The sequence below is a fragment of the Lasioglossum baleicum genome, chromosome 7, assembly GCF_051020765.1.
Source record: "Lasioglossum baleicum chromosome 7, iyLasBale1, whole genome shotgun sequence".
Taxonomy (NCBI): Eukaryota; Metazoa; Arthropoda; class Insecta; order Hymenoptera; family Halictidae; genus Lasioglossum; species Lasioglossum baleicum.
The window spans coordinates 10559929-10585425 of NC_134935.1; the positions used below are offsets into that span (position 1 = coordinate 10559929).

Below are 25497 nucleotides of genomic sequence, written 5' to 3' on the forward strand. Positions count from 1 at the left end.
AACGGTGGCAATGATCGCCAATAATCGCAGTCGAGTGTGTCGATTATCTCGTCACGCAGCAGCTCGGAAGGCAACAGCCCGTCATAGTCATAGGCGGCTGGAGAGAACGGCAGATGCGTCGCGACGTTGCGTCCCGTCGCGTCGCGTCTAGTCTCATCTCGTCTTCTCTCGTCTGGTCCCGTCTCGTTGCAACCGCTTAACCATCTCGGGTCTGGTCGGGTAAGGCTGTATGTTCCGAATGTATATTAACCGCTTATCCGATTCGCCCGTCTCCTCGAGCTGTTGCGACGTTTACGCCTTCGGGGCTTCGAACAGAGCCAGGATTTTCCCCGGGGCCGACGAACTTTGCCGATGACAAGGAGGGGATTTATGAGAGGCCAAGATAACACCACCAGAGAGCAGTCCGTTCGACGCGTCTATCAGCGCTCGAGTACCTTCGCCGAGGTGTATTTTAACGTCTGCTGGGGTTTGTTGTTTGCGATCGGCCCGGCCGATTAAATTTTTCGGAGCCGTCGCGCATCGGTCGCTCCGCTGAAACGCTGCGCGATTCTTCCTCTCCGATTTTCATGAAACTTTACAGGTTTATGGAAGAGTTTAACAGGAGGTTCTTGTATTTTTCATCGGCGTGGAGTGGGTTTAAGAGTTTAAGAGAGCTCTTTGTTATCCACGTTCCTCAATGTTCGAATCAGAGTGCAGCTTAAACTGTATTTTTGTTTTTAATTCAGGTTATTCGATGTTTTAATCGAAGACGTATATTATTGTAAAATATTTCTGTATATTATTGGTCGATAAGAAATTAATTTACATAAACTAGGCTTTACATCGTTTTACAATGAAATAAATACTAATTATGAAATTATACCAAGACTGGTACACGCGCCGGAGAGAATGTCAACCGATCTTGACATATCTTTGGGATGATGATTTGAAAAAGATGTTCTGTTTCTTAGAACTTAATAATATCAAAATGATTTGGGAAACCGTTTGACAATGTCATTTAGGAAACATTTTAGCATCTTATAAAACGTTTAATCTAACTTCGAAATGAATATTGACGTCCTACGCCACGAATACATAAGCAATTCTATCAATATGCATTAAATGAAGTTATGTTGGTTAAGCTAGTTATGTTAAAGAAACTTTGAGGAAGATTTACAGGCATTAAACCATACTCAAAACTTGATTAACTATATACATAACTATATGAAAATGTATGTACCACAAATGAAAAAATGAAGTTCGCATAAAGTAAAATTTTACAATAATTAGAGAGCCCTCCAATACAAAACAATCTGCCTCATTTATTGTTAGCTTCTCTGCTTTAAAATGTTCATATTCTGCGAAAACGTTTTGCTGTTGTATTAGTTTTGATTAATTCAAACTATTAAGAAAATAAACAAATGTGTATGCAGCTCTTGTATCTTGCAATTGATTAAATCAGTCTCCGATTTTTCGATGATTTCTTTTTTTTAATCAACGATTAACGATTAACTTCATCAATCGATTGAATCAATCGTCCATTTTTCAATGATTACCTTTTTGAATCGTACGCATTAATCAATGAATCTGTGTTAAAATTTTAATTGATTAATGCCCAACTCTGATGTAGATTCACCCCTAGAACGGATGACCATTACTTTTTATACACCCTGTACAAAAGTTCGCGACTAGTTATAAATAGTATACGAGCTTGTTAAATGGTTCGTTCGATATTGTTTGTATGTTCTCTGCCACAACAATTCAATTCTCATAGAGCACGACTAAAATTAAACAGTGTCGAAACACAAGTTACTGTATTCATTTTTGATGTACGTATTTGACCTAGTCAGTACATTTTCCGGAGAGCTGGGAAGACTGTAAGGCAATGAAAAATTCATCCGGCAAACGTAAGTTTAATTCGATGAAAGAATGAAAACCCGGTGAGAGATGAAGTCGAATATAAAAACATGAAGTTTCTTCGCGCTAACAATAAGTACGAAAGATCCAACAATTCACTGTCAGCTGTCAGTGTCCGTGTACAACTTAAATAACAACACTGTTAGAAATGAGAAGGGACACGAGTATGCCATGTGGCAAGGTTTGCTGGTCCTATACGCGATGTCGTAGGAATCGGTTTTCGCTGTGTCCTCGACATTGCTGAAACATTAAATTAACTATTTATTTTCGATCCTCTTAGCCAAGGCGTGGCCTAAGGAAAAAACTACAGTAACTCTTACCTTAGTATTAGTCGAATAGCGTCTTCGATGAACGAGACACCCGGTGGACTCAACAATGTTTTCGCCTCGCAGATTGTTCTCAGAACGCACTGTCGTCCTGGCATATTCTGGCTGAAACGGGAATCTATGGTATCAGGTGTACAAATTCATTTGGGACTAATTCAATTCTTCTCCCCCCATATCGAAGATTTACTGGGTTTTTTCAAAAATAATAGTTTTTGTTTTTGAACCTTGAAGTTATACGTATATGGTAAAGTCTTGATCTTGAGAAAACTCTCGGGACCGTACTGTTTCTGAGATCGTGTAGTTCTACTATTTTGTTGCGACCTCGTAATGCGAATACGAAATTCATTGTCTTGGTTACCTGTCTAGAGCAGCCTCGAAATTAGCGTACATTTCACGGCGGTGCCTCCTCTTGATCAGCCAAGGCTTCTTCAAGAAATACTTCCTCTGAGGGCTGTCTTGCGGCCGTATAGGGAAGATAGTGTCGAACTCGAAGTCCAGGTAAAAGTTTGAGGGTAGTGGTAGTTGAACGGATTGCAGCGACGATACCGTCATCTGAATCATACAAAACGGGACAGCGTTCATACCACTCACATTTATTAGACTCTGTATGTAATATTCGTCGCGACGTACAAAGAGAATTAACCACTTTTGTTTAAAATTCAATATTTTGTAAAGCCTTTTTTTTATCCTTTATGTAAATTATGAAAGTTTTCTCGAGACAGTTTTAGAGCGGTTCCCGTTTAAGACGAACTTCAGTTTTTTCCGCGACCCACTTTATGAACTAAACAAATTAAACTATTTATATTGAATACTATGTACTTTTCACGAAATGTGATTTCCTGTGCAGATTTAGTGAATTTTACAATTTTTATTGAGACACTTTTAGAGCGGTTCCTGTTTCAGACGAACTCCATTTTTTCCGCGACCCACTTTATGAACTAAACAAATTGAACTATTTATATTGAATACTATGTACTTTTCACGAAATGTCATTTCCTGTGCAGATTTAGTGAATTTTACAATTTTTATTGAGACACTTTTAGAGCGGTTCCTGTTTCAGACGAACTTCAGTTTTTTCCGCGACCCACTTTATGAACTGAACAAATTTAACTATTTATATTGAATACCATGTACTTTTCACGAAATGTGATCTCCTGTGCAGATTTACAATTAAAAAGGGAAAGTACGACGCGTGTGCCTTCATTTTGTTTTACTTCAGGACTCCAATGTTTACGTCTTTCTAGATAACATTTCTCAGGAACGGATACTACAGTTATTTCCAGCTGTGTACTAAAATCTGCATTTTCTTTCGATATCGAACGGGAACACAGTGTCCTATTGTCTTGTCCCGTATCAGCAAGAAGTACAGTGTTCCCGCGAGTGATGTAACTTTCGGGTATGCGGATGATGCGACTTTTTTATCCTCACTACTAGGGGGTTCCCCCTTGGGCGGTTGATAGCGATACAAAGAAATGAAGGTATTAGTGTGTTTAAATTGAGGTTATCATCATTCTCAGGTATGGAATAGCATTAGTGCAATACAACAATTTCCCGCTTAGCACCGTTGTTTACCCAGGATCGTCGTTTACACTTGGAAAAGTTATCCAAGAAAAAAAACGTAGTACCATTTCGTTTCCTGAGACACGATACCGCCGAGGTTCTCACAACAATCGCTGGAACACTGTAGTTCATTCCATTTAGACAAAAGTGCGAGGCAAACATTTCATTCAGAACGATTACTTCTCGATAGCAGGTTCTACTATGCCCGTTATCACGGGATCAATTTGCGAACGAACTACGTTGCACTTCTTTGCCCCTCTGTGGAAACACTCCGGAGCACTATCAAAAGACGGAGAATCACAGCGAGCAGCGCAGGGGACGGTTCTTATCGAGATTAAAGACACTCGTGCCGATCTCGGGGCACTCGGAGAACAATGAGCCACCGAAATCGTGCGCGCACTTACCACGAAAGCGCTGCCCTTCGGAAATGTCAGTCGCCTGCGTCTGGAAAGGGTCTCCGGCGACCTTTGACCAGGACCGTTTAAGATGGTGTCATTACGGTGATACACTGGGTCCCCGGGGGTCAGCTCTAGGAGCAGGATCTCGGCGAGAATCAGGACGACCCACCGGGCTCTCATTTCTTGGAATTACCGGCTGAAATCAGCCGTTTCGCGGAGCGGAAGACCTCAGACCTCTCCTGGGAGCCGCCGGCCGGAAAAGTTTTTCAGGGAAGCCCGGAACATCTTTCGCGGTTAACGCCGAGCTGCGCTCGCTGACGTTTCGTTCGCGAACTGCTGCACGCCGGGACGGTTGCGCGAATCTCACGAATCGCCAACGGGCAGGGACGACGTGTTTGGCCATCGAGTTATCGGCCAAGTATGGTTTACCCTGCGACTCACTGTCACGAGGATACGCGATCACGAGTCACTCTAATCGAATGCTAATGCCTCTGCAACTTGTGCGAAAAAATCTGAGGCGGCAATAAAAGGAACTTATTCGCGATTTTTGTTCGTTTGCCGGTGCCCGAATGATCGTTGATATACCATCAGTGATAGTCTATCGCTTACTCTAATGCCTCCCAAGTGAATAACGGATAACTTAAATGACAAATAAATTATTCAAAGATATTTGAATCTATCTATAAAATCGCGAATCCGGGACGAACGGCATAAGAACCCCGGACATTTCCGTCTGAAACCCGGACACTTTATGTTATAAAAAAATATATGTTTGTTATGATAATTGTCAGTAGATAGGAATCATTTTTTATTGAATTACAGTGCAAATTTCATCCAGATAGTGTGCCCCTTGCGGTACTATTTTCTTTTTGGTCACAGTGATTAGAATTTCTTCATTCCCAAAAATGTCATGGAAGAGAAAAGAAAATGTATATTCTCTGGGTGGCTACGTTTACTTCCTTAAACGTTGATTACGGAAGAACAAAACTTTGTTTCGTGTAAAAAGAATAACGTTCATATTTGCTAGACATTGTTCAACCCCTCAATGAAGGCCACCATATCTTGAAGGCCTGATTTAAAAAAATTTTTATTGTCTACATCAATGAACTATTTAATAAACTATAAAGCAGTTGTACAATTTTCTCGTTATGGTCTGACTAGTACAGTCTGACAATCCGGCAAGGGGTTCGAAGTGGCGTTGAACCAATGAAATCGCGTCCGGGTGATTAGCAGGACCAATCCGAGCGCAAAAAAGGTCCGAGAATGTCCGTCAAACGCTTGCCGACCGGATCGCATACCGTGCTTTTTCAGTCCCGCTCGGCGAAGAACGATTTCAAGCTCGCATTCCAAGCGGCACAACGAGATTCCCGGATGAGGGCCGATCTCTATCCTCGAACCGCATCGCCGGGTGCAACGTACGGGTTCAGAGTGTCCCTAAATTTCGCAAATCTCTCGAAATATATTCGACGGGTCGACGTCTCGCCGCGTTATCCAATCTCGAGGAATCCTGACCATTTCCGTGGGTTCCATCTGCGGGGTAATTTCACCGTGGGCCTGCAAACCTGAGCCAAACCCCTCCGCACACAGTACCTCATCCCTACTTTTTCTTTCCCCTTACAAGTGAATACATCCGCGGGATAGTCTCTCGAGAAGTCCGGACAGAGAGAGAGAGAGAGAGAGAGAGAGAGAGAGAGAGAGGGAGATAGAGAGGGAGTGATTTATCCGACGTCCGGGGACGAACTGATTTCGCTTGTCCAAACCTGGCCGATGGCCCTTAATTAAACGGGTCGCTGCATTTTAAACGGGGACGGGGAATTCCCGAAATTGCGGCCCGGCCAATACTTTCCCGAATAAATGAATCCTTGATGTCCCGGCCAAACGGGTCGTTCCGCGGAACGACGATAATCCCGAGCGAAAGTTTGATGCACGTCAGCTATAGTATCATGTCGCTTCGACAACGTTGTCCCAGAAAAAAAAACCGGGCGCGAGGCCGAAATTCTTTTTTTTTTTGACCCGTTTGCATCATCGTTCGTAAGTAATTGTTCCTGTAGTCGGCCACCTTAAGCGTTGCTATTAATATGTTATTTTTTTATTGTTTTCAAATTTGTAATTATTTTAAATTGACTGAAAGATCGACTGTATTCTAGAAATATGTCTCGACTATCATAGTGCGATTCTACGCCCTCGGTTTGGTGGAAATTGACGTGAGAAAAGGGGGCAACCATATTTTTTATTGAATTTAAGGGACGCATCGAATGGGTACAATTTCATTCTTTTTCCAATACCAATTCAGCGACATACAATATGATGATCTTGAAAAAACTGAGTTAAGAGTAGTTAAAAGTAGCTTATAAAAAGCTAAATTGTGCCCGTTCAATGCGACCTTTAAAACACTACACAATTTATTAGAATGTCCGTTGATACAACCAATAGAAACATTTTATTTCGCACGAAGATCCGCAGTCTAATGAAGCCTTTACCAATTTTCCCGCGATGTCTTCGTGCGCGTGGACAACTCAATCGCGTGCCTCTTTTTCTCCCTGTCCCCGTTTCGCTCTCTCATGGTGTCGTTGTGAACGCGGCTGTAGTTTTCCAGGGAATTTATGTTCATTCAGGTGTCAGTCAATGGACACGCGGTCGTTGTTAATGAAACGGCAAGGGGATAAAGTGCCGTCATTAATCAGACTAGAAGCGGTTTGCTCGTACAGCCGTGCAAATGGAACTCGGACGGAGGGATTTTCGAATTTTCCGGTGTTCCTCCGTTGCAACTGTAGATAGTAGGGTCTGTCTCGTCATCGATTCGAACGATCGATTACGTGACAGGAATCGATTCTTATCCGTACACGGGCGAAGACGGCGTCGGCGTTCCGGATCTAGGAATCGTGGATGGTGCGACGGCGAACCGCGTTAATGATGTGCAATGGAAGCTGGCTGACATTCTCAAAGGGAGAATTGCATGGCGGCGGCGGCGGCGCGGCGTGTGCACGCGCAAACACAGTCTGCTCACTTGCACACGGGTCGCAGGTGAGACGCATGTTCCTGCAACCAAAATACATGCACCAGCTCCCAATCCCCGGAAGGATGCGCTTTCGAGGACGCGGTTCCATATTATTCCAGCGGCTACACGATATTATTGTAAGCCTAATGAGTCCATTCATGACGTTTGCCGAATATTGATGCCGATTCGAAATTATGATCCTCGTATGGTCGCGAACATGTCGATCCCCTTTGACGACGCACGCTGGGCTATTTGACCCGGACACAGATATTGTAAAGCTCCCTGAATCTTCTAGGTCCTATATCTTTGCTGGAAATCGCTGGAAATTAAAACGTCATTCCTACATTGATTTTTGAAAGAATCGTAAATTTAAGCTGGCTGTTTTAACACTGAAATGACCGGTCGTAGATTTCTTATTTTAGAATTGTTGGAATTATAATGGTGCTGCCACGAGAAATTAGTGTGAATAAGTTTCTTTATTGTAGCATATCTCGCTATACGATCCTGCAGTATCTAAATAAATTTAATCTTGTAATTTTTGGAAGGCAATTCATGCACTGGTTAAAATGACCGATCACAGATTTTTTATTTCACAATTATTTTGACATAATAAAAATGATTGCACAGATATCTTTAGTAGAGCACGCATTACAATAGGAGCCGCACAAAGTCTAAATAAAATCATTCTTGTCATTTCTAAGGCTCGGTAGTTTTAGTGTTAAGAACATATTTCTGTGGTTGTCAGGAAGAACGCCGCATGTCACATAATTTCACTTCCGAGATATTGCCGTTTAAAGTTTTGGTTACTAATGCTTTGCCGTATGATATTGGTTCAATTGCATTATGTTTTTAAGCCTTTCGAATTTATTTTCATGACTTTTTTTCTGATAAAGACGCGAATCCTATACTCTATAAATCGCAATTAATGCATAAACTGAAATTTTTTAAAATTGTGACATGCGGAGTTTTTCCTTGCAACCACAGATTTATCGATAATACAGAATCAGAAAATGGAAGGGTCACAATGTGTAGCAAAGTCTAACATGCATCGTTCCGTACCCACCGCAGAAGAATGCACAACGACTGTCGCGTTAATATTAGACGCCGGTAATAAAGCAGTTTGTCGCGTTACGTCCGAGGCAGCGTTCGCCGGCGCGGCCAGTATTTCACGATTACGAGGTTTTCATGTTTAACACGTGTATGGCGGCTGTAATTTTTAGAGCCGTCTAGGAAATGGAAAGACAATGGCAGAGCTCGTTGCAAAATTAATCGTGTTTCATGGAAAACACTCTCTCGAAGAGTAGCGGCCGCGTTGCACACATTGAATTTTTTAATGGTAACGCGGCTCGTCCTTTTTTGAACGCTCATTCGCGGATAATCGTCATACGTGTGCGGCACGATTCTTCATTAATCTCGAAAAATCAATTTTCCTCGTAATACTTAGACCGGGATTTATTAAAATTTATAGAATCCGAAAAAAATTCCAAATTACTCCCTATTCCGCCAAAATTCCAAATCATTCCTGGCCATTGCGAAGTCGGATGCTTATTGGAGTACTGTTTCGATTTTTGTTGAAATTCGAATGCGGAAAGGATTTTTTGAAAAACTAAAAATTGTTCGTTTTACAGACCTCTGTAGTGATTTTTCATTAAATTATAACAATTAACAAACCTGTGAAAATGAGTTTTTGGATGCTTGTGGTGGAAACATAAAGGGTATCCATTAAAAATTGTTTCTGTTGGAAAGAAATTCTTTTTCACAATGTATTTTTCACATAAAATATAGGAAACAACCGAGAAACGAACTTATTGGAGTACTGTTTCGGATTTTGTGGAAATTTGAATATGTTGATGTCTTCGCGGCGACATATGGAAGTATCTCAAAGGATTTTTCGAAGTCTTAAAAATTGTGGGTTTATAGACGTCTATAATGTCAACCTTTTTCCAAGAAATTATAACAAATAAATTATCAAACAAGGGTATCCAGTAAAAATTGTTCCAGTTGGAAAGAAATTTTTTTCCACAACATGTTTTTTAAACGAAATACAGGGAAGAAATGCAATCTATTCGTAAAAAAATTGAGTAGCCATAATCCGAGACAGTAGAAAAATATAAATAACTCTAGAAATGATTAAAAACAAAGAAAGAAGCTCCCATTTCTCGCGGCGGGCGCAGAAAATCGTTCTCCTGCACAAAGTACAGCAGTGCACCGATACAGTATTTCTCGCGGCATCGACTTCCATCCGAGAAAAAGCGAAACCCCAGAAAGGTGTCTATTATTCACGTTTCCAAAGTACAGTGCCCCCTTAATAAAGCGGCAAGTAGATAAAGTGCCGTCGTCGAACGGACACGACGCGGTGCCCGCAACAGAACGTAACTGGAGTACTTTCGAGGGATCTTCTCGCATGCCTGGGCTTCTCCAGTTCATTCGGAGAATTAAGAAGAACGATTCTGTCGGTTCAGAAGCCGTCCGGACACCTGTCTTCCATTACGTCGCAATTCTCTTGCCGGTAGTACGCTCTCTCGTACTCGGTCACGGTGTCCGCGTCTTCGAACTCGCCGGGCAATCTAAAACATGAAAAATCGTCGGGTAATCCGAAAGGAGGAGGAAAGAATATCTTGAAGGAGCACGCGATTACTCGAAGAGTGAGAGAGAGTGAGAGAGAGAGAGGATAGGGGGATGCTTTGCTAAGTAAAGTGAAAAGAGGAGATTTAATCGGTAGAAGAGATACCCCATTGACTAAGTTTTCCAGCAGGAAAGTTCGCAGCGCGTAACGGGACGAGATAGAAGAAGCGCAACTGAATTTTCCGGCGGGGGGCTATGTTCTCGTAAATCCCCCCACCCTGCGACGTTTTTCTTTCCGTGCGATAAAGTACCTAAAAATATTCAGCCGGGTCGAACGCGCGCCGCATTTCACCGGCGTTATTAATTATCGAAAGGCAACCCCGTGTTCGAACTTGCTCCCTACCCTCGAACAATGGTCCCCTTCTTCTTTTGCAATTCGCCAGCTCCCCCTCCCCGCCCCCGTCCCTCATTCCACCCGCGTGTCACGGTTCTCGCGCGGCTGAAACTTTCCGAACGGTTATTAAAAGCGGAACGAGAAGTTGTCGAAGGATATTCCGCGAGCCGCTTGGACGCGGTCTGCGAACTTCCCGCGAATCTGCTGAAGCCGGGGGACGTTAAGCGTCACGCCGGATGTCATGAATAAATTCAACGCGTTATCGGGAAAGTGTAACCCCGCCACGAGCCGCTGAAGAATCCTGGGAATGACTTGAAGTTACGTGGACGAGACGACACTTTGATGACAGCTGTATCCGTCGACGATCCCACTCCTTTCTCCACTCCCTTTCCCACAGGATAAAATCCCCGTGACTCCGACTCGTAGGCTCTTGCCTGACACGCCAAGCCAGCTGGGATTCCAACGCTGGCTGGTTTCGATCATTCGATTAACACTTCGGGTCGATTAAAATTGAATTTTTGCTAGTCTGCGGATTTTATCCGTTCATCGTAGAATTTGACATAATCAATTAATTTCAAAGATTATTGAAACGATTTATAGTCGAAATTTCCATTTGGTCTCTGTTTCTCGCTATTCATGAAAACATTTTTATTTCACTTTTTTTTTATAAATGGATCACATGCTGTCAGCTTTTTCTGCACAGCTAGAGAGATTAGTTTGGTAGATTTCGCGGGATAAAATGTTTGGAAAAGTGCATTTGGTCGGAATCGCGATAGAAATAGTAAAAGTTGCTTTTTACAATTTTTTCCTCTGTAACGGAGATTTAAACAATGTGTTTTGTAGATTTAGATGATTGATATTCATGATGAAAATTCCACCGAGATTGGTTAATTAGTTTACGAGTAACAAACGATTAAAAACGGTGTCAATTTTTAATCGTTCGTAGCCCACAGCAACATTATTAATTTAATTGGAGATTAAAGCGTTATTAAAATATGGTCCAATGGAGTGATATTGATGTAATGAAATACCTGGAAGGAACATTTTTCCACGGATTTTACAAAAATATTTTAACTCGGTTGTGTTAACTTTAAACTACACCCCCGAAAACTTCCATTTGATAATCCATAAAATTAACGAAGTTGTGGCCTGCAATAGACATCTACACCAGCGGTGCCTACAGCAGGGTTTAAAACTTTTAACTCGTTTTTCGCGAAATGGTGTTTGCGTAAACGGCAATCTATATTTCTCGGGAACTGGCGGACCGATTCAGCTAGAATTCAGCTGCTAGTTCATGACAGAGTTATCTACTAGAATTTCTTTTAAACATCGTGATTCTCGATTTCTACGAATAAAACAGAATTTCTCTGTTCAAATAAAACTAATCTGCTTTATTTACTTTCAGAAAGAACATGATTTTGTTTCTTGATGTGTTCATGTTTCTAAATTTTTCGATGCAAAATTTATGGCTGAAAGTACTGCAATTTTTCGATAAAAATGTATTTTATCCTGGAAGATTATGAAAGTTTATCCAGCCTTTTCTGTCCCGGATATGAAACTTCTTATTCACCGTTTCCCTATTCAATTTTCGGGCTGGTTGACGTTCGCCTTGATCAATCTCTTAGCTAATAATCGATTAGACATTCAACGACTGTTCCAGTTCGATTGCATTCCCACGTGCACGCGGGACGTTTGATTAATCAGCGCCTTCCGTTCGCCACATCGTTTTCTCTTCAATTTTCCTTCGACAAATCATTCTGCCAGTCATCGTTCATGCGATCCAGAGCTCCGATAAGTATTTGGTTGTTCGAATATTCCATGAATATTCCATCTGAATAGTGACTTGAATTACAATTTGCATGTCACAACATAGAACGGTTGCGAATTTTCTCAATAAACTTCAACAGTGAAAATCGACTTCTCGACATGTAATTTTTCAATTACACTTTTTCATACATTTTTCAAAATACTTCATTATATTTTTAACAGTTTGATAGAATTGAAAATATAATACATCAATTCTCTTAATTCATATTAATTTTTCTACCATTTCAAATTTTACGTATTCATTGTTGCTGTAAATGCATAAAATCCGCAGTGCAATAACGAACTCGATAAGAAGACGATTTCTTTGCCGGGTCGGGCTGACTTAATGTTAGACCCTCTCACGTCCGCATCACTTCTCAAACCGAAAGGAGTAATCAGTCAATCGTAAGATACTTACGAGAACACGACACGCATAATCTCCTCGAAGAAGGTTCCTTTGTCCGTTCTTATTCGATTTCGCATCGCGGCCCTGCAGATTGCCCCGAGGACGCAAGCCCTTCCATCTTTGCCCTGTCTGCGCAAAAGAAATACGTCGATCAGAGAAATTCCTTCAGCAAGTACACGCGTTAACGTTAACGCGTAACTTACTTTTTAATTTAATTTAATATTAAACGTTTATGATTGGCGGCTATACAGAAGATTCTCAAGTTCTTCTTACCACCAAACCTATCGAGCCTTACAAGCCTTAAATTGGTACACATGTTCCTTTATAAAAATGACAAGATTGATTTTATTTAGACTTTGTGCGGCTTCTATTGTAATACATGCTCTACTAAAGATATCACTACAGTAATTTCGTGCGAAATCATTTTTAATATTTCAATAATTGTGAAATAAAAAAGCTGGAAGTTTGACCGGTGGTGGTAGGTTTAGTGTTAATATAACAAGCCATTGAGTATTATGCTAATAGGCTTCCGACAAGTGCTAACTGGAGAATATACAAAGTTGCTCCGCAAATACACCTTGAGACTAGTGTTAGTTTTCGTTCAAGGTCACGTGAAGGTCATGGTGTTGCAGGTCGTGAACTCGGCTGGATAAAAAGAGAACTTGGAAAAGTGGACGTTGAAAGATAAAAATGACGTGTCACAAAATTGGTCGTCCTGAATTAAACGAATTTGCTCTAGGACTGTTGTCGACTAAGGATCTTCAAAATCGCTTACACCACCGTGATTCTCAGCCCGTCAATTGTTTAATAGCGTTTCGCGGAAGTAACGAAGATATTGAAGAGTGCAAGATAAACGAAACGGTCCGTACAATCTAAATTGGCTGGAGCGTGGCTGGGAGGTAAACGTCAGAATGTAACAGTGCAAAGAAAAATGATCGAGGTGCGATAAGGTGACGGGTAGTTTCAATCCCTTAGCGGAAACGTAGACAGCTAAAATATTATATAAAAGCACACGCGTCGAGTAGTTTTCTAAACAGCAGAGAGAGGAGCCCCGTGCGCGCGAGGCGTTTCATCAAAATCGGCGTGTCACGGTCGGGCGATGTTCCCCACGAGACCGACTGCGATCGTTTATCACTATCGTGCTCGTTATCTTCGTCAGGCTGTCCGTGAGGCGGTGGTCTATTCATTAAGTTTGCGATAATACCGTCGAGCGTTGATACCGGTGAGTACGAAGCGGTTCGGTGTAAACCGGCGAAGGTTTACAGGGATCCTCTCCGCCCTTTCCAGCTAACCCCGCCCCAACCCTCGCCGCTCACCTCCGAAGCAAACACTGGCAATTATAGAGTACTATGCTTTGCTATTAGGATCGGAATAATGCAGTTGCCGTGTTTCATCGCGGCTCCCGGAAATCCACGACGCAATCTTGAAATCGTGTTAAGACCGGGCACAGGAGGAAACGCGTTTATGGATGACATCCATCTTCTTCGGACTCTTTGCTAAATGATTTCTGCACTTGTTAGCACAACAAGTCTGCTCTTGATAGTACCGTGTACTGGTGAGAAATTGCATCGAAGTGTAACCTGCTACTTTTAATGCAATGTAGCTTTTTGAAATATTTGACTTATATCTCCTTTATAGGGCAAGGGTTATCTAGGGGATGAAAAATATATCCTCTCTCAAAATATTTCGAAAACTATCCGATCTAGAAAACGATATTTACCCTAGTTGGCTAACACACTAATTTTGACAAAATACTTTTTGAAATTGTCTCGTTCTGTACAATAAAAATAGAATTTAAGGGGTTAATTCCGAATTATTTTTCAATTTTTATTGCCAACACAATTCAAATTTACTTCAAAGGATAGTTCCCTGACTGCTACTTTTAAACAATTTTGTTTACTAATTATATGAAATATAGCTCTCGAACTTTGTTTTAATTTATATTTGTGGAACTTATATTTGTTTTATCTAAAAGAAAATATATAAAAAAATCTTTTTAAAAACCACGCTTATATTAAAATGCACTAAAAAGGAGAAAATAATTTTTTTAGACATTAGTGACTATAAATAAACGCGTAGAGCGCTAAACTATATTGACGTAATCTTCGTGGGCGCTCCACGCTTTATTTATTTTCTCCTTTTTAGTGCATTTTAATATAAGCGTGGTTTTTAAAAAGTTTTTTTTTTATATATTTTTGTATTTTCTACTTTTTAATCTTTTTTAAATGGAACGCAAGATATAGTAATACTGGAATGAAATGGTAAGATATGGAATACGCTAGATAGAATGAGGGGATGAATCCGAGAGACGACGTCTCTCGATGGAGTCCGAAATTGGTCAGTGGAATGGGGATGAGTCGGAGTGGGAACGCGTAGTGGAGTAGGGAGCTCTGGCGCGCGGAGTGGGGATCGCTAAACGCGATGATGTACGACCGAGTGTCGCGCGACGAGGTGTGGCGGTTAATATTAAAATTCTTTTTTCTCCTAGACGCACAGTTTAAAAAAAAATTTTTTTTTTAATATTGCATTGTCATCCAGTTGTGAGCTATGTTTAAAGTTTCAAGTCTCTAGCTCATCGGGAAGTGGTTTCAAATTCGATTACAAGATTTGACGCATACAACAACAACGACATCTCGGCAAGCTAATATAAGCGTGGTAAAATAAGACTTAAATAAATAATGGAAGAACCACGTACATATAAAAACACGTTTCATGTAGATTTTCCTTTCTCCGATGTCGAGTCACACTCGACAAATGAGCGCAAAGGATTAATCGCTGATCGGTTGGTTATGCAGTGGAACCTCGATTAACCTGGGTTCGATTATATTAATCGAGGTCGTACTGTAATACACTGCTCGCAAAAAACTATACGGCTTCTTTCATCTCTTTCTCCTATAACTTCTGTTCTCGCCAAAACGGTGACACTCTTGTTTGTCTATACGCCTTCTCTGTCTCACTCTATGCTGTTCTCTATCTACCTTTACCAGCTGATGGTTCCCGTCTTTACTGTTTACCTCCTCGCGCGCTCTCTTTTCCTTCCTGCTTCCAGGTTCCTTTTCGGGCATTACACGGTTTAACCCGACTCTGTCTGGTTAGCCTCAGCTATTCTACTTACACCATCTCGTTCTTTCTTGCGGTCGATAACCTTTCCCTTCACTACTCGAAAAGAGACACCAGCCCTTTATTCGGTCCGCTTGTCAAATCGTGCCTTACAAACAGCCAAACGTCTGTCTAGAGAACAAAACTGACCCTGAGAATGAGGTGTTCGAGCAAAAGGAACGTATACTTTGTGTATCCAGGTTTTTCATTGTATACATATTCGTTCAATATCTTTTGACCTGCTAAAATGGCCGAAACCAAATTTTTTATTGTATGTGCAGTAGATTGTGAATTCATGGAATTTTTTTACATAGGAATTTCAATTTCAATACTTTGGATATATATTAACAAAAAAAAAAATCGCTAAAAATCTGGATCAATACATTCTTGTTATTTTGATAAAATAATGTGAATTAATGACTTCCAGTGCCTCGTGGATCTGGTGTTAATTAGACCAAAAAAGCGCAGAATGAGAATGAAATGAATTTCGTCATCTAAAAGACGAAGAAGAAGAAAATAGAAATGTTATCTGTGCTTGTTAACACGGGGATGTCTTATTCTATTCTACAAGTTTGTAAGTGTCACAAATGTATGAAGATTCGTGTATTCTGCATGCATTCTGTGTTGCGCAAGCAATTTCCGCGCCGTGTTCTATGTTACCTCTGTGTTAAGGCGATATTCTCATTCGTAGAATACATAACAACTTGGATATGTCTTCCGAAAATTTTATGCTTGGATTCATTGAAACGACGAAGTTATGACTAGACTGCAGATTTTATTCATTTACGACACAAACGAGCAGATCAAATTCAGTGAAAATGTTCATGGCATTCAAGAAACTGTTGTATTATTTCCAACACGAAAGAAATAAACAGCATTGTATACGAAATTATCCATTATAGTCTAAATTAGTATTATAGCACACACATAATAAATTTTCAATCTAAACGAAGATAATTAGTAAAGATAATTATCCAAAATATTTTAACAAATGGCAAACCAGGCGTTTATAGAATATTTTTACATAATTCTAGTCGCCATCTCTTAATAACTGATTTACATCACTTTTAATTTATATTTATATTATACAAACTTGCGCGTGAGTCTACAGTATCCTGCTACGTCTAGAAACTTCTTCGACGATCCTATCAGCGACATGTCTGTTTCCTTGACGTCGTGCCACCCTTGAAAATTACCACGATCTTGATCTATAATCCACAGAAATCCTCAGTCGTGAGATGTCTTGTGTAAGCGTCACGTGTCACAGACCGTAAAGTCTGCCATTAAAATGGGAGCAATCGATGTCGCATCTCACGGATCCCAGGTCAAAAGTTAAAGCAGTTTGCAAGTGCTCCTGCATCTAGTCAAGAAGCGGTCGACGGAACAATGGGAGTCTATTAACACGGAGAAATAACTACGTTCTGCGTGGAATCGTGGCAAAGCGCGGATTTACTACGATGTCTCGTTAGACACTCGGGGCAAAATTAAGTAGGTACCCCTTCAAAACTAATAACTTTCCTAAATTTGAAATTTTTTTGAGATTCTAGGAAGATTCGTGTGCTAAATACTGTACCAAAAGATTAATTAAAATTGATCGATATTGCAGAGAAAAGACTAAAGGATTCGGATAATCGAGGTTCTACTGAATCGCCAATTGAACAATTAGCTATGATTCAAATAGCATCGTGTTTGGGCTCATTTTAATCAGAAAAATGCCACGAATATGTTAGTAAAAGTTTCTCTTTCCTAAATTTCAATTTTTTTGGGATTCTAGCAAGATTCGTTTACTAAATACTGTACCAAAAAATTAATTAAAATTGGTCGAAATTGCAGAGAAAAGAGTACAGGATGAGTCGCCAATTGAACAATTAGCTATAATTCAAATAGCATCGTGTTTGGGCTCATTTGAATAAAAAAATGCCACGAATATGTTAGTAAAAGTTTCTTGAAGAAATCATTGAAAGAAGGTTTTGCTCTCGGATTAGTCTCGCCATTTTCAATTTTCATTTGTCTTCGCAGTTTCCAGAGTTTGCGCAAACAGAATCAAAAGCGGCCAATAGACGAAGCGCAAATCTTGACAATGGAGCAAACAAGTAGCGAGAGGTGGAGAATAGGATATCTTAACGGAGACCGCAACGCGTGCAATTTTAACGGGTCGAAGCACCGGAAGCGCATTAAGATTCATTACTTTCACTTCGTCGAAAGTAAATACGAACCCGCGCGTAAATATAAAGGTGTGCCTTGACTGTCATTTATTGGCGGCCGTGCGAAGTTCAATAGAACAATTTGAGGAATGGTTACAGCGATATCGGGGTAATCGATGATATTTATGCAAGCAGTATGCAACGTTCGCGCGTGCACAGCGTACGCTCTGGCTCGCACGTTCGCAGAATGGGTTTTAATCGATCGATAATGCCTCCTTTCGAGTAATGCATTCGAGTAATGCAGCCCTTCGGGCATCGACAAAAGTCTTTCTCCTTTGCCAATACTCGAACAAGTCCTGGATTTGCTTCTCGCACGGTCTAACGTTCTCGGGTACAGGATGTTGCAAAACGTCAGATCCTTGTGGTAGTTCTTGGAGGAGTAATACCGTTTTTGGAGGGTTGTTGTAAAATATTTTGCAGTCTGCTTGAACATATTTCATGTTATGGTATTTTTAAGAAAAAATGTGTCGTTACTTTTCCACCCGGTATATCATGAAAAGACACCTTAGACGAAAGTGAGTGAAAGAATGAATTCAGGTGTGGCACGGTTTTTTTAACGAAATTATAACAATTTAGATGTAGACACTTTTTAGAAAATTAGGAATTCAGTGTTTAAATATTTCTGAGCAATTTTACTAAATGTGATACAAAATAACAATTGATATATTCATGTTTTAGCACCACGAATTTATTATTGGTGAATAAGAAATTTGACAACAATTGTTATAAAGTATTTTGTGAGGCAGTACTAAACCGGACAACAATTACTAGCTCGACGTCTTGTATAATAAATGGTTTCCTTCGTAAAGAACGTATCATTCGGAGAGAGTTAATCAATCATGCTCCAATCAGATTTTACAATCATTGCTAGAATAATGGTTGCATAGAGAATCATTTATCTAAATAAGTTTGAACTACCAGAAATACCACAGTAGTAATTACGATATACGAGTTAATAATGATGAAATAAATTCTTTTCAGTGGTGCTTGTATATCTGCACGGACGCGAAAGAACTTCTTCTGAATCTCATAACGGTAAGCAAACTCTTTTACTCATTTCCATGTTTAATTATAATTTCATTTCAAACGTGAATGTCCGTCGTAGTTTTAGGCAATGAAGTTGTATAGTAACTCTGGCAATTTTCGCATTTGGAAATGCAATTTTAATTTGAAAATTATATGAATTTGCCAACATATTTGGAAACGTATGACGATTTTATAAATTTATATTCGATGATCGTTCTAATTAGGAAGTAGGAATTAATAATTATGTACACGGTTAAATTGAAATGTGTAAATTGTGGGTTAACCTTCTCTCTCTCTCTTTCTCTCTCTCTCTCTGTATGTGTGTGTGTACTGCTATTCTAATATTAACCGTGTACATAGTAATTGAACCCATACATTTTTTGAGCAAAATGAAAGAAAAAATTTGTCTGCATAACTATCTCTGAACTTTGATTGATTTTTAAAAGATAAGTATGTAACACTTTAAAAATTTTAATGATATTAGGTTGGCGACTAAATTCGCGACCTTTCGTTTCGTAATTCTTTTATTGTATCATTATAACCTCATTCAGTGACCATTTCTTTTGAGCTGTATTGGAAAGTTCTGAATTTTTCGATTAATTTGATATAAAATACTCGTGCTTAAAAAATATATATAAATGACTTTGTTTGAGGAAATGTGGAGGAGAACTTAGTTGCCAACCTAATATCATTCCTAGAAAATGTGTGGAAATTTTCCATTCATCAATATTGCACCCCATACACAGTGAGGGAAGGTTAATACAAAGTATACTGTCAAATTACCATCGATTGTGATAGGGTTCTGAATTGACTGGTCCTGGAAGCTTCTCGTTTCAGTAGAGATTACACGGTCCCATCGAATCAGGTTCGAATACATAGCGCAGCGTCGATTATTGTCGCCGGAATTCAGCGAAGACAGGAACTTCTCACGCGGAATCTTCTGGCAACACTCGAAACAGCCCAGTGAAAGCAGCTGCTTTATCGTTAACTCGATTCGGAGCGCACAATCGCGCCCAATCCGTGAAAAGCTGTGGCCCTTTCAGCGACGGTGCGGTCGGCTCGCAGAGGAGAACGTTTGGATGAAAGCTTGACTGGGCTTTGTTTAGTCCGTCAGCTTTTCCAAGCCGGCGAAGAGCAGCCGGAACCGGTTCGAACGTTGAAAGACGAGGGGTAAAACGTTCTATCGGGCGGCGGCGCGGCGTTCCGCGATCGCCTTTCGTTTCGACGAGGTCAACGTTTCTGCACCCTCGAGAGAGAGAGAGAAAGAGAGAGAGAAAGAGGAGAGGGCCTGGGGATCGGCTTCGAGAGCCGGCCACTTAACCCTGCCGAGACTTCACATTCTCGTTTTCGACGATTACTCGCGGCGTGAATCGGACAAGTGGTCGGCCGAGGAGAGCCGGCACCGTCGTGTCGCGTCGACACACGACCAAGATTCGAAATCGGCGGGATGTTCGGCGTCTCCGAGAGCCCGCAACCTCTGCGACCACCCCCGAAAATCAAGAGACTCTTCGCCGGGGGAACAATGACGCGATACCTACTCGAACTGCACTCGACAGTTTCTTTCCTGGCGAGACGATAGTCTCTTTCTCTCTCCTTTTCTATCTTCGGCCAAACTTTCCAGCTTCGGTCTCTTCAGCTTGTACCAACTATCCTTCGATGAAATTTTTCTGTGTTTGTAGTGTACATAGCGTACAACAATCTTTAGAAACTTATTCAGTCTTTCTAATTGCTGTTGTTCACGAGAGGGGATGATTTACATATGTTTATAGGGTGTGAGAATTGGTAGGCCTAATTAATGCAAGTATTCACGATCAGAAAATTATCCCGTCTCACGATCCACTCGAATATCCTCTTTGTTGCGGATCGCAACAGCGGGCGACTATAGGACGTGCCAAATCACCCCTCTAGCGACTTAGGCCGTATAATTGACAAGGTCCTAGCAGGCGCAGGACCCTTTACGATTATTACGAACACCGTTACTGGATGACTGCATCATACACATACGTATGATAAGACGAGACGAGTTTTCTTGACAATTTTCCGGTACACAAAATCCAGAGACATCAAATAATTTCAACAACTAAGAGAACATACCCATATACATACCTCTATCAACGTGTTACAAAATGTTTCATTTACGGTATGACTAAAGATAAATTGATCAAAGACAAGCAGAAACTCCATGTCGAGTCTGGTTCGAAATAAAAAATACTAAAGCCTTGATTTAAGAAAAACTTGGGATACGTGCTTTTTCTTAGATCGTGTAGCTCTATTATTATTTGCTGAGGTCTGAATTAAACCACTATCGTGTCATTTTGCAATTAAATCGTGTGTGTCTGGTAAGAACTACAACCTCCCAGATAGCAAATGACGACGCGACATTTAGCAACTAATAAATTGCCAGAATGACCGCGATTTTTGCCGAGTTTGCCAGCAGGAAACGAGATGCAGAGGACCCGGGACGGCAGTAGATTTCCGGAAGGAAAGAACTGCATCCGCGACTATACTTCGTCCCGGTTTTTCCTCGATCCCTGCTCCATGATAAAAGCTTCGCCTTAATGCCACAATCGCTTTAATCCCCGCTCTACCGTCGCCCACGGATTGATCGGTTACTCACGTTTCCAGTAGCAGCTCCATTTTGCGATAAAGTTCCCTTCTGCTTCGACGATGATACACGTCCGAGGGATATCGCGATAGCATGCTCTCGCTGGGCAGCTCCCACGCCTGGCCTGCGGTGATCCCGACGGTGAAGAATCCCGAGGGTTTCGCGTATGTGCTTACTGTCAGACAGTAAACCAGCTGAAGAAACAATTATCGTTTAAAGGTCGTGCAAACCTCGGACACTCGAAAACTCGGATATCGATAGGCGGAAAAATTGAATTTCTTTTGATGCAACTACTCTTCGAAACCGGGAAATTGATATAATTTAATTAAACGTTGCAGCTTCGCTGAGAAGTTAAAGTTAAACAGTTCTATAGGTAGCATTTCATACAAGAAGTAATTGCTTCACTTCTTTGGCGTTTCCTGTTGACTCCGCTTAACGGACTACTTTTGCTGCAATTTCCTTTTTAAACAGAAGGTTAAAAACCAACACCATCAGCTAAAAAACGCTTGTTTATTATGTATTAAGAAATCAAGGCTCGAGAAGCACCTTCGGTTTTTTCGGCTTTTCCTTGCAGTTTAATCCATTTGGAACTGAAACTAATTCAGTCATCGTTTCACGCGATAGAGATCTATAATAATTTTGTCAACGAAGTTGAATTAAATATATCCGTGCACACGGATTAAAACGTATCTCTATACACATTATGGTATAATTGAACCCGAAATATATTTCTAAATAAAAAGTGGAACAGGAAATAAACCAAAAATGTGAAATGGAGCTTGATTGAAGGGTGTACCTGCTCGTCGTTCTCGGTTAACAGGTTGGAAACGTTGTCGAATTAATTTGTACGGGTGGCGCCTCGAGAAGAAGAATCGATCACTGATCTAGCACTCGATCACGCAACGTATGAGCACGCCGTGAAAATTAATTGACGGAATCACACCGTTTTCTGCACGCGTCCCAACCATCCATTAACGAATTTACTTCACGGCGGGCAAGCGCCATTCTCGATTTTGTGACGCGCGAGCGCTGACTAATTGGAAAACACAGGTATTCGGCATCGTGTGCACGCGCCCCCAATGTTCCAGGGCATTAAATAGTTAGCATCACCGAATTAACGAGGCTCGTCGCAGCGACGCCGGCTCCTTTTAACGCTTACATTTTGCATACGAGCGTTTTCAATGACGAACAAGTGCCCTGCGCGAAATGAGCCGGCTGCTTTGGGCCAGGGCCGGGCTATTAGAAATTATTAAGCCATCGTTTACCGCGCAAGTTTCGCGAACTTCTGCTCGTGGAAAACGCCTCGGAGACGGGTCGCGCGTGCGCCGTTCGTTCTCATTTGTTTTTCCCTCGGTACAGTACTTGGCCAAAAATTTAAGGCCACTTATGATTTAACAAATTTTCATATTCAGACATTGTCAAAAATCGCCGCCTGAATGTAAGAACTAGGTAACTTGAAATTTGGACATTTTGAGTTATCTACTTCGTATTAAAGAAGAAATCAAATAGAATTTAATGTAAAAACTGAGTAACCTATCAAAGTAATCTACGACATCTTGTGAGCAGTGTTCAATGTAGATAAAAAATAAATACAGATTTTTATTTATGTTATAAATGGGCAACTCGACCTTAAAAAAATTTTTTTGTAATCCAAACTGATGTTTTTTCATGTATTGATCCACTTAAAATAAAGAAATATAAGCAGATATTGGCATTATGTTTTGTCACGTCCGGTGGTTCAGCCATCGATAATAATTGATCATAATCATGTATAATATATCATTTCTAAATTTCTTTTTATACTCATACGTACTCGAATAATGTTATATGTAAAATTAAATATTAAATATTATTGTTGACAACTAATATTGAACTGTCGTATATTATATCATATTGCGAGCGGCAGAATCAATAGAATTAAGGAAAATCAATAAAATACATTTCGCTGTATTCTAAATTTATTCAATGATATTCCAAATTAAAGTTGAGTTTAGTTTTAAAATAAGTCATATGAGTTACATAACAATTCCATATATTCAACTGCGAAATATATCTGGTAATGGTTTCTTTATATAAGACGAATTTTATGAATTATGAAACATTTTATGAAAATATGAATAATTACAAATGTACACTTGAGTTGTGCAATCGAATAGCTTTCGTCAGGGGTAGCACTTACTAGGCATTTTTCGTTTCATTAAATCCCTCCTTTCTTTACAGTTACAGCGATTAAAACGTCTTTATCACCAAAAATGTCGCAGAAGAGAAAAGAAAGTTTATATTTTCTGTATGGCTACATTTATTGTAATGCTTAAATATTGATTACAAACGAATCAAATTTTATTTCATCTAAAAAGAAACACATAACATTCATATTTGTGAGACTTTGTAAAAATCTTCGTGACGAGTCTAACTCGTTAAAATACGGCAAGGGGTTAATGAATGGAATTAATTTCGGTCTGTCCAGTGGACGAACAAGTTGCACGTTTGTTGAAATTAAGACATTACATTCCAGAACATAAATTCAATGATATTCCGAAATATAAATTATATGCATTAATTGCAAGACATAGCAACCAAAGAAGAATTTATTTCTCTCTTTAGTGGTTTCATGCAGTTGTAACAAATGTATTGATACTCTTACATTCTGGTACATAATCTCTTTACTGTTTGAAATTACACCCATCCATTTTTGTCATAAATGCATAAAATCCGCAGTCTAATGATCACAGTTCGTATGAAAAATCTGACATTCAGCGAAAAACGCGGCAAACGACCAATTAATGGACAACAATTTCTAACGAATGTACAGAGGTATCCCAGCGAATGATAATCGCACAAACGAACATATCATAGGACCATTGAACCACTTCAAAATACAAATTGCGGATTCCACGACAGCAATTACTTACTTTGAATATGTGGGATGTAGTCCGAACAAATTCTAAATAAATGAACGCAGTGCCGAGTATCTTCTAAAATTAGGCAACTTCACCCTACTACTGGAAATGTCCTTAAAATAAAGTGTTCATTACTAATGACTAGATTGCGGATGTTTATGCAAAATAAAAATTTTCTGCACCAATTTTAAAATACACTCTGGTGTTTCGAAATTCTCTTTGCCCCGACTCTTCTTTAAATTAGACTTACCCATATTTATAATAAATGCATAAAATCCGCAGTCTACTAATGACTTGCGACGTGAAGTTTGGACCCGAGAATGTTCTTGGCGGGGAGGTTAACATTATAAACAAGTTTTTTATACGTCGATTGGCAAAGCAAACTGAGTTTTGACTCTGGGAAGTTTGACTCACTTGAACGTTGCTACCTTGAGGGAAGATGAGGTACTTCGCCTCGAATTGCCTTTTCGTTCGATCCATCGTTTTGTTGGTCTGGTTTGCGGAAGAGACGCGTAAGGCCCAAAGTAGACACAGAAGTTTGACGACTGGAACGCGGAACGACGGACACGCGGCCGGCATCCCGTTAAGTCCCACTGAATTGCTTCGGTCAACCGAGCCGGATTTATCTAAGCTGTTTGCTCAGGGGCAAGACGTTAAGTGACTCGAATCGGTGGATGATATAACGACAGGTAACGCTGGTTAGAGTGTTTCGCGGCGTTTAGCGAGCAGTTTTACGGCCGGATCGTTAAACTCCTGCTTCAATTAGTCGTTAAACCGCGAGCAAGTGCGAATTGCATCAGATTCTGTTCGCGGCTCGTACCGGCAGAGAGACTCTTCGATATGTTGTGTGCGCCGCGACATAACGACCATGATCTTCCTCGTTGGCTTCCACAGTTCACGAATGCTTCGTACAAATTAACACGCTCGCTGCTAAACAGCTGCTCGAGAAAATTAGATCAAAATGGTTCGATCGATCAATTAGATTCCAGCGATTCCTATTTCTACGAATACGGAATTGGTGCGACAATGTACAGTTTTCTTTCTCAAGAACAACAAACGATATTAAAAAAAAGTTGCATGGTATTATTGTGTCTACCAAACTGAATAAAAAAATGTTTTTCAAAATGCATTTCGCGAAGAAAATGTTTAAATATGCATTCTAAAAAATTTTGTTTTTGCACAGTTTGGTAGACTCAATAATGCCATGCAGCTTTCATTGGAACTTTTTTTTATATCATTTGTTCTTCTTGAGATATTTCACGAAAGAAGGAAATATTAACATTTTTTCAAGGGCTGATTTCACCCCTTTGGTGC

General features: G+C 40.3%; 2 protein-coding genes across 2 annotated transcripts; both read right to left on the reverse strand.

Annotated features, from left to right (window-relative positions):
* Positions 1 to 881: 881 nt before the first annotated feature.
* LOC143210620 (uncharacterized) lies at positions 882 to 4499 on the reverse strand. Its single transcript, XM_076427637.1, has 4 exons — positions 4187 to 4499; positions 2581 to 2774; positions 2217 to 2327; positions 882 to 2136 (listed from the first exon to the last, which is right to left on the reverse strand). The coding sequence occupies exons 1-4, from the start codon at positions 4358 to 4360 to the stop codon at positions 1998 to 2000; spliced, it is 618 nt and encodes a 205-aa protein (XP_076283752.1). The 5' UTR covers positions 4361 to 4499; the 3' UTR covers positions 882 to 1997.
* A 3252-nt stretch (positions 4500 to 7751) lies between these two features.
* LOC143210180 (uncharacterized) lies at positions 7752 to 24888 on the reverse strand. The gene is made up of 4 exons (XM_076426775.1): positions 24598 to 24888; positions 21296 to 21477; positions 12362 to 12478; positions 7752 to 9745 (listed from the first exon to the last, which is right to left on the reverse strand). The coding sequence occupies exons 1-4, from the start codon at positions 24760 to 24762 to the stop codon at positions 9637 to 9639; spliced, it is 573 nt and encodes a 190-aa protein (XP_076282890.1). The 5' UTR covers positions 24763 to 24888; the 3' UTR covers positions 7752 to 9636.
* Between the last annotated feature and the right edge of the window lie 609 nt (positions 24889 to 25497).

Coding starts and splice junctions, on each gene's coding strand:
- LOC143210620 (XM_076427637.1), bottom strand. CDS start 4,360: ATGAGAGCCCGGTGGGTCGTCCTGATTCTCGCCGAGATCCTGCTCCTA. Junction 2,775..4,186: donor CGAAGGGCAGCGCTTTCGTG/GTAAGTGCGCGC, acceptor TGTATGATTCAG/ATGACGGTATCGTCGCTGCA. Junction 2,137..2,216: donor GCTATTCGACTAATACTAAG/GTAAGAGTTACT, acceptor TTAATGTTTCAG/CAATGTCGAGGACACAGCGA.
- LOC143210180 (XM_076426775.1), bottom strand. CDS start 24,762: ATGCCGGCCGCGTGTCCGTCGTTCCGCGTTCCAGTCGTCAAACTTCTG. Junction 21,478..24,597: donor CTCAAGGTAGCAACGTTCAA/GTGAGTCAAACT, acceptor TTGTTTCTTCAG/CTGGTTTACTGTCTGACAGT. Junction 12,479..21,295: donor ATGGAGCTGCTACTGGAAAC/GTGAGTAACCGA, acceptor TCTTTTGCGCAG/ACAGGGCAAAGATGGAAGGG.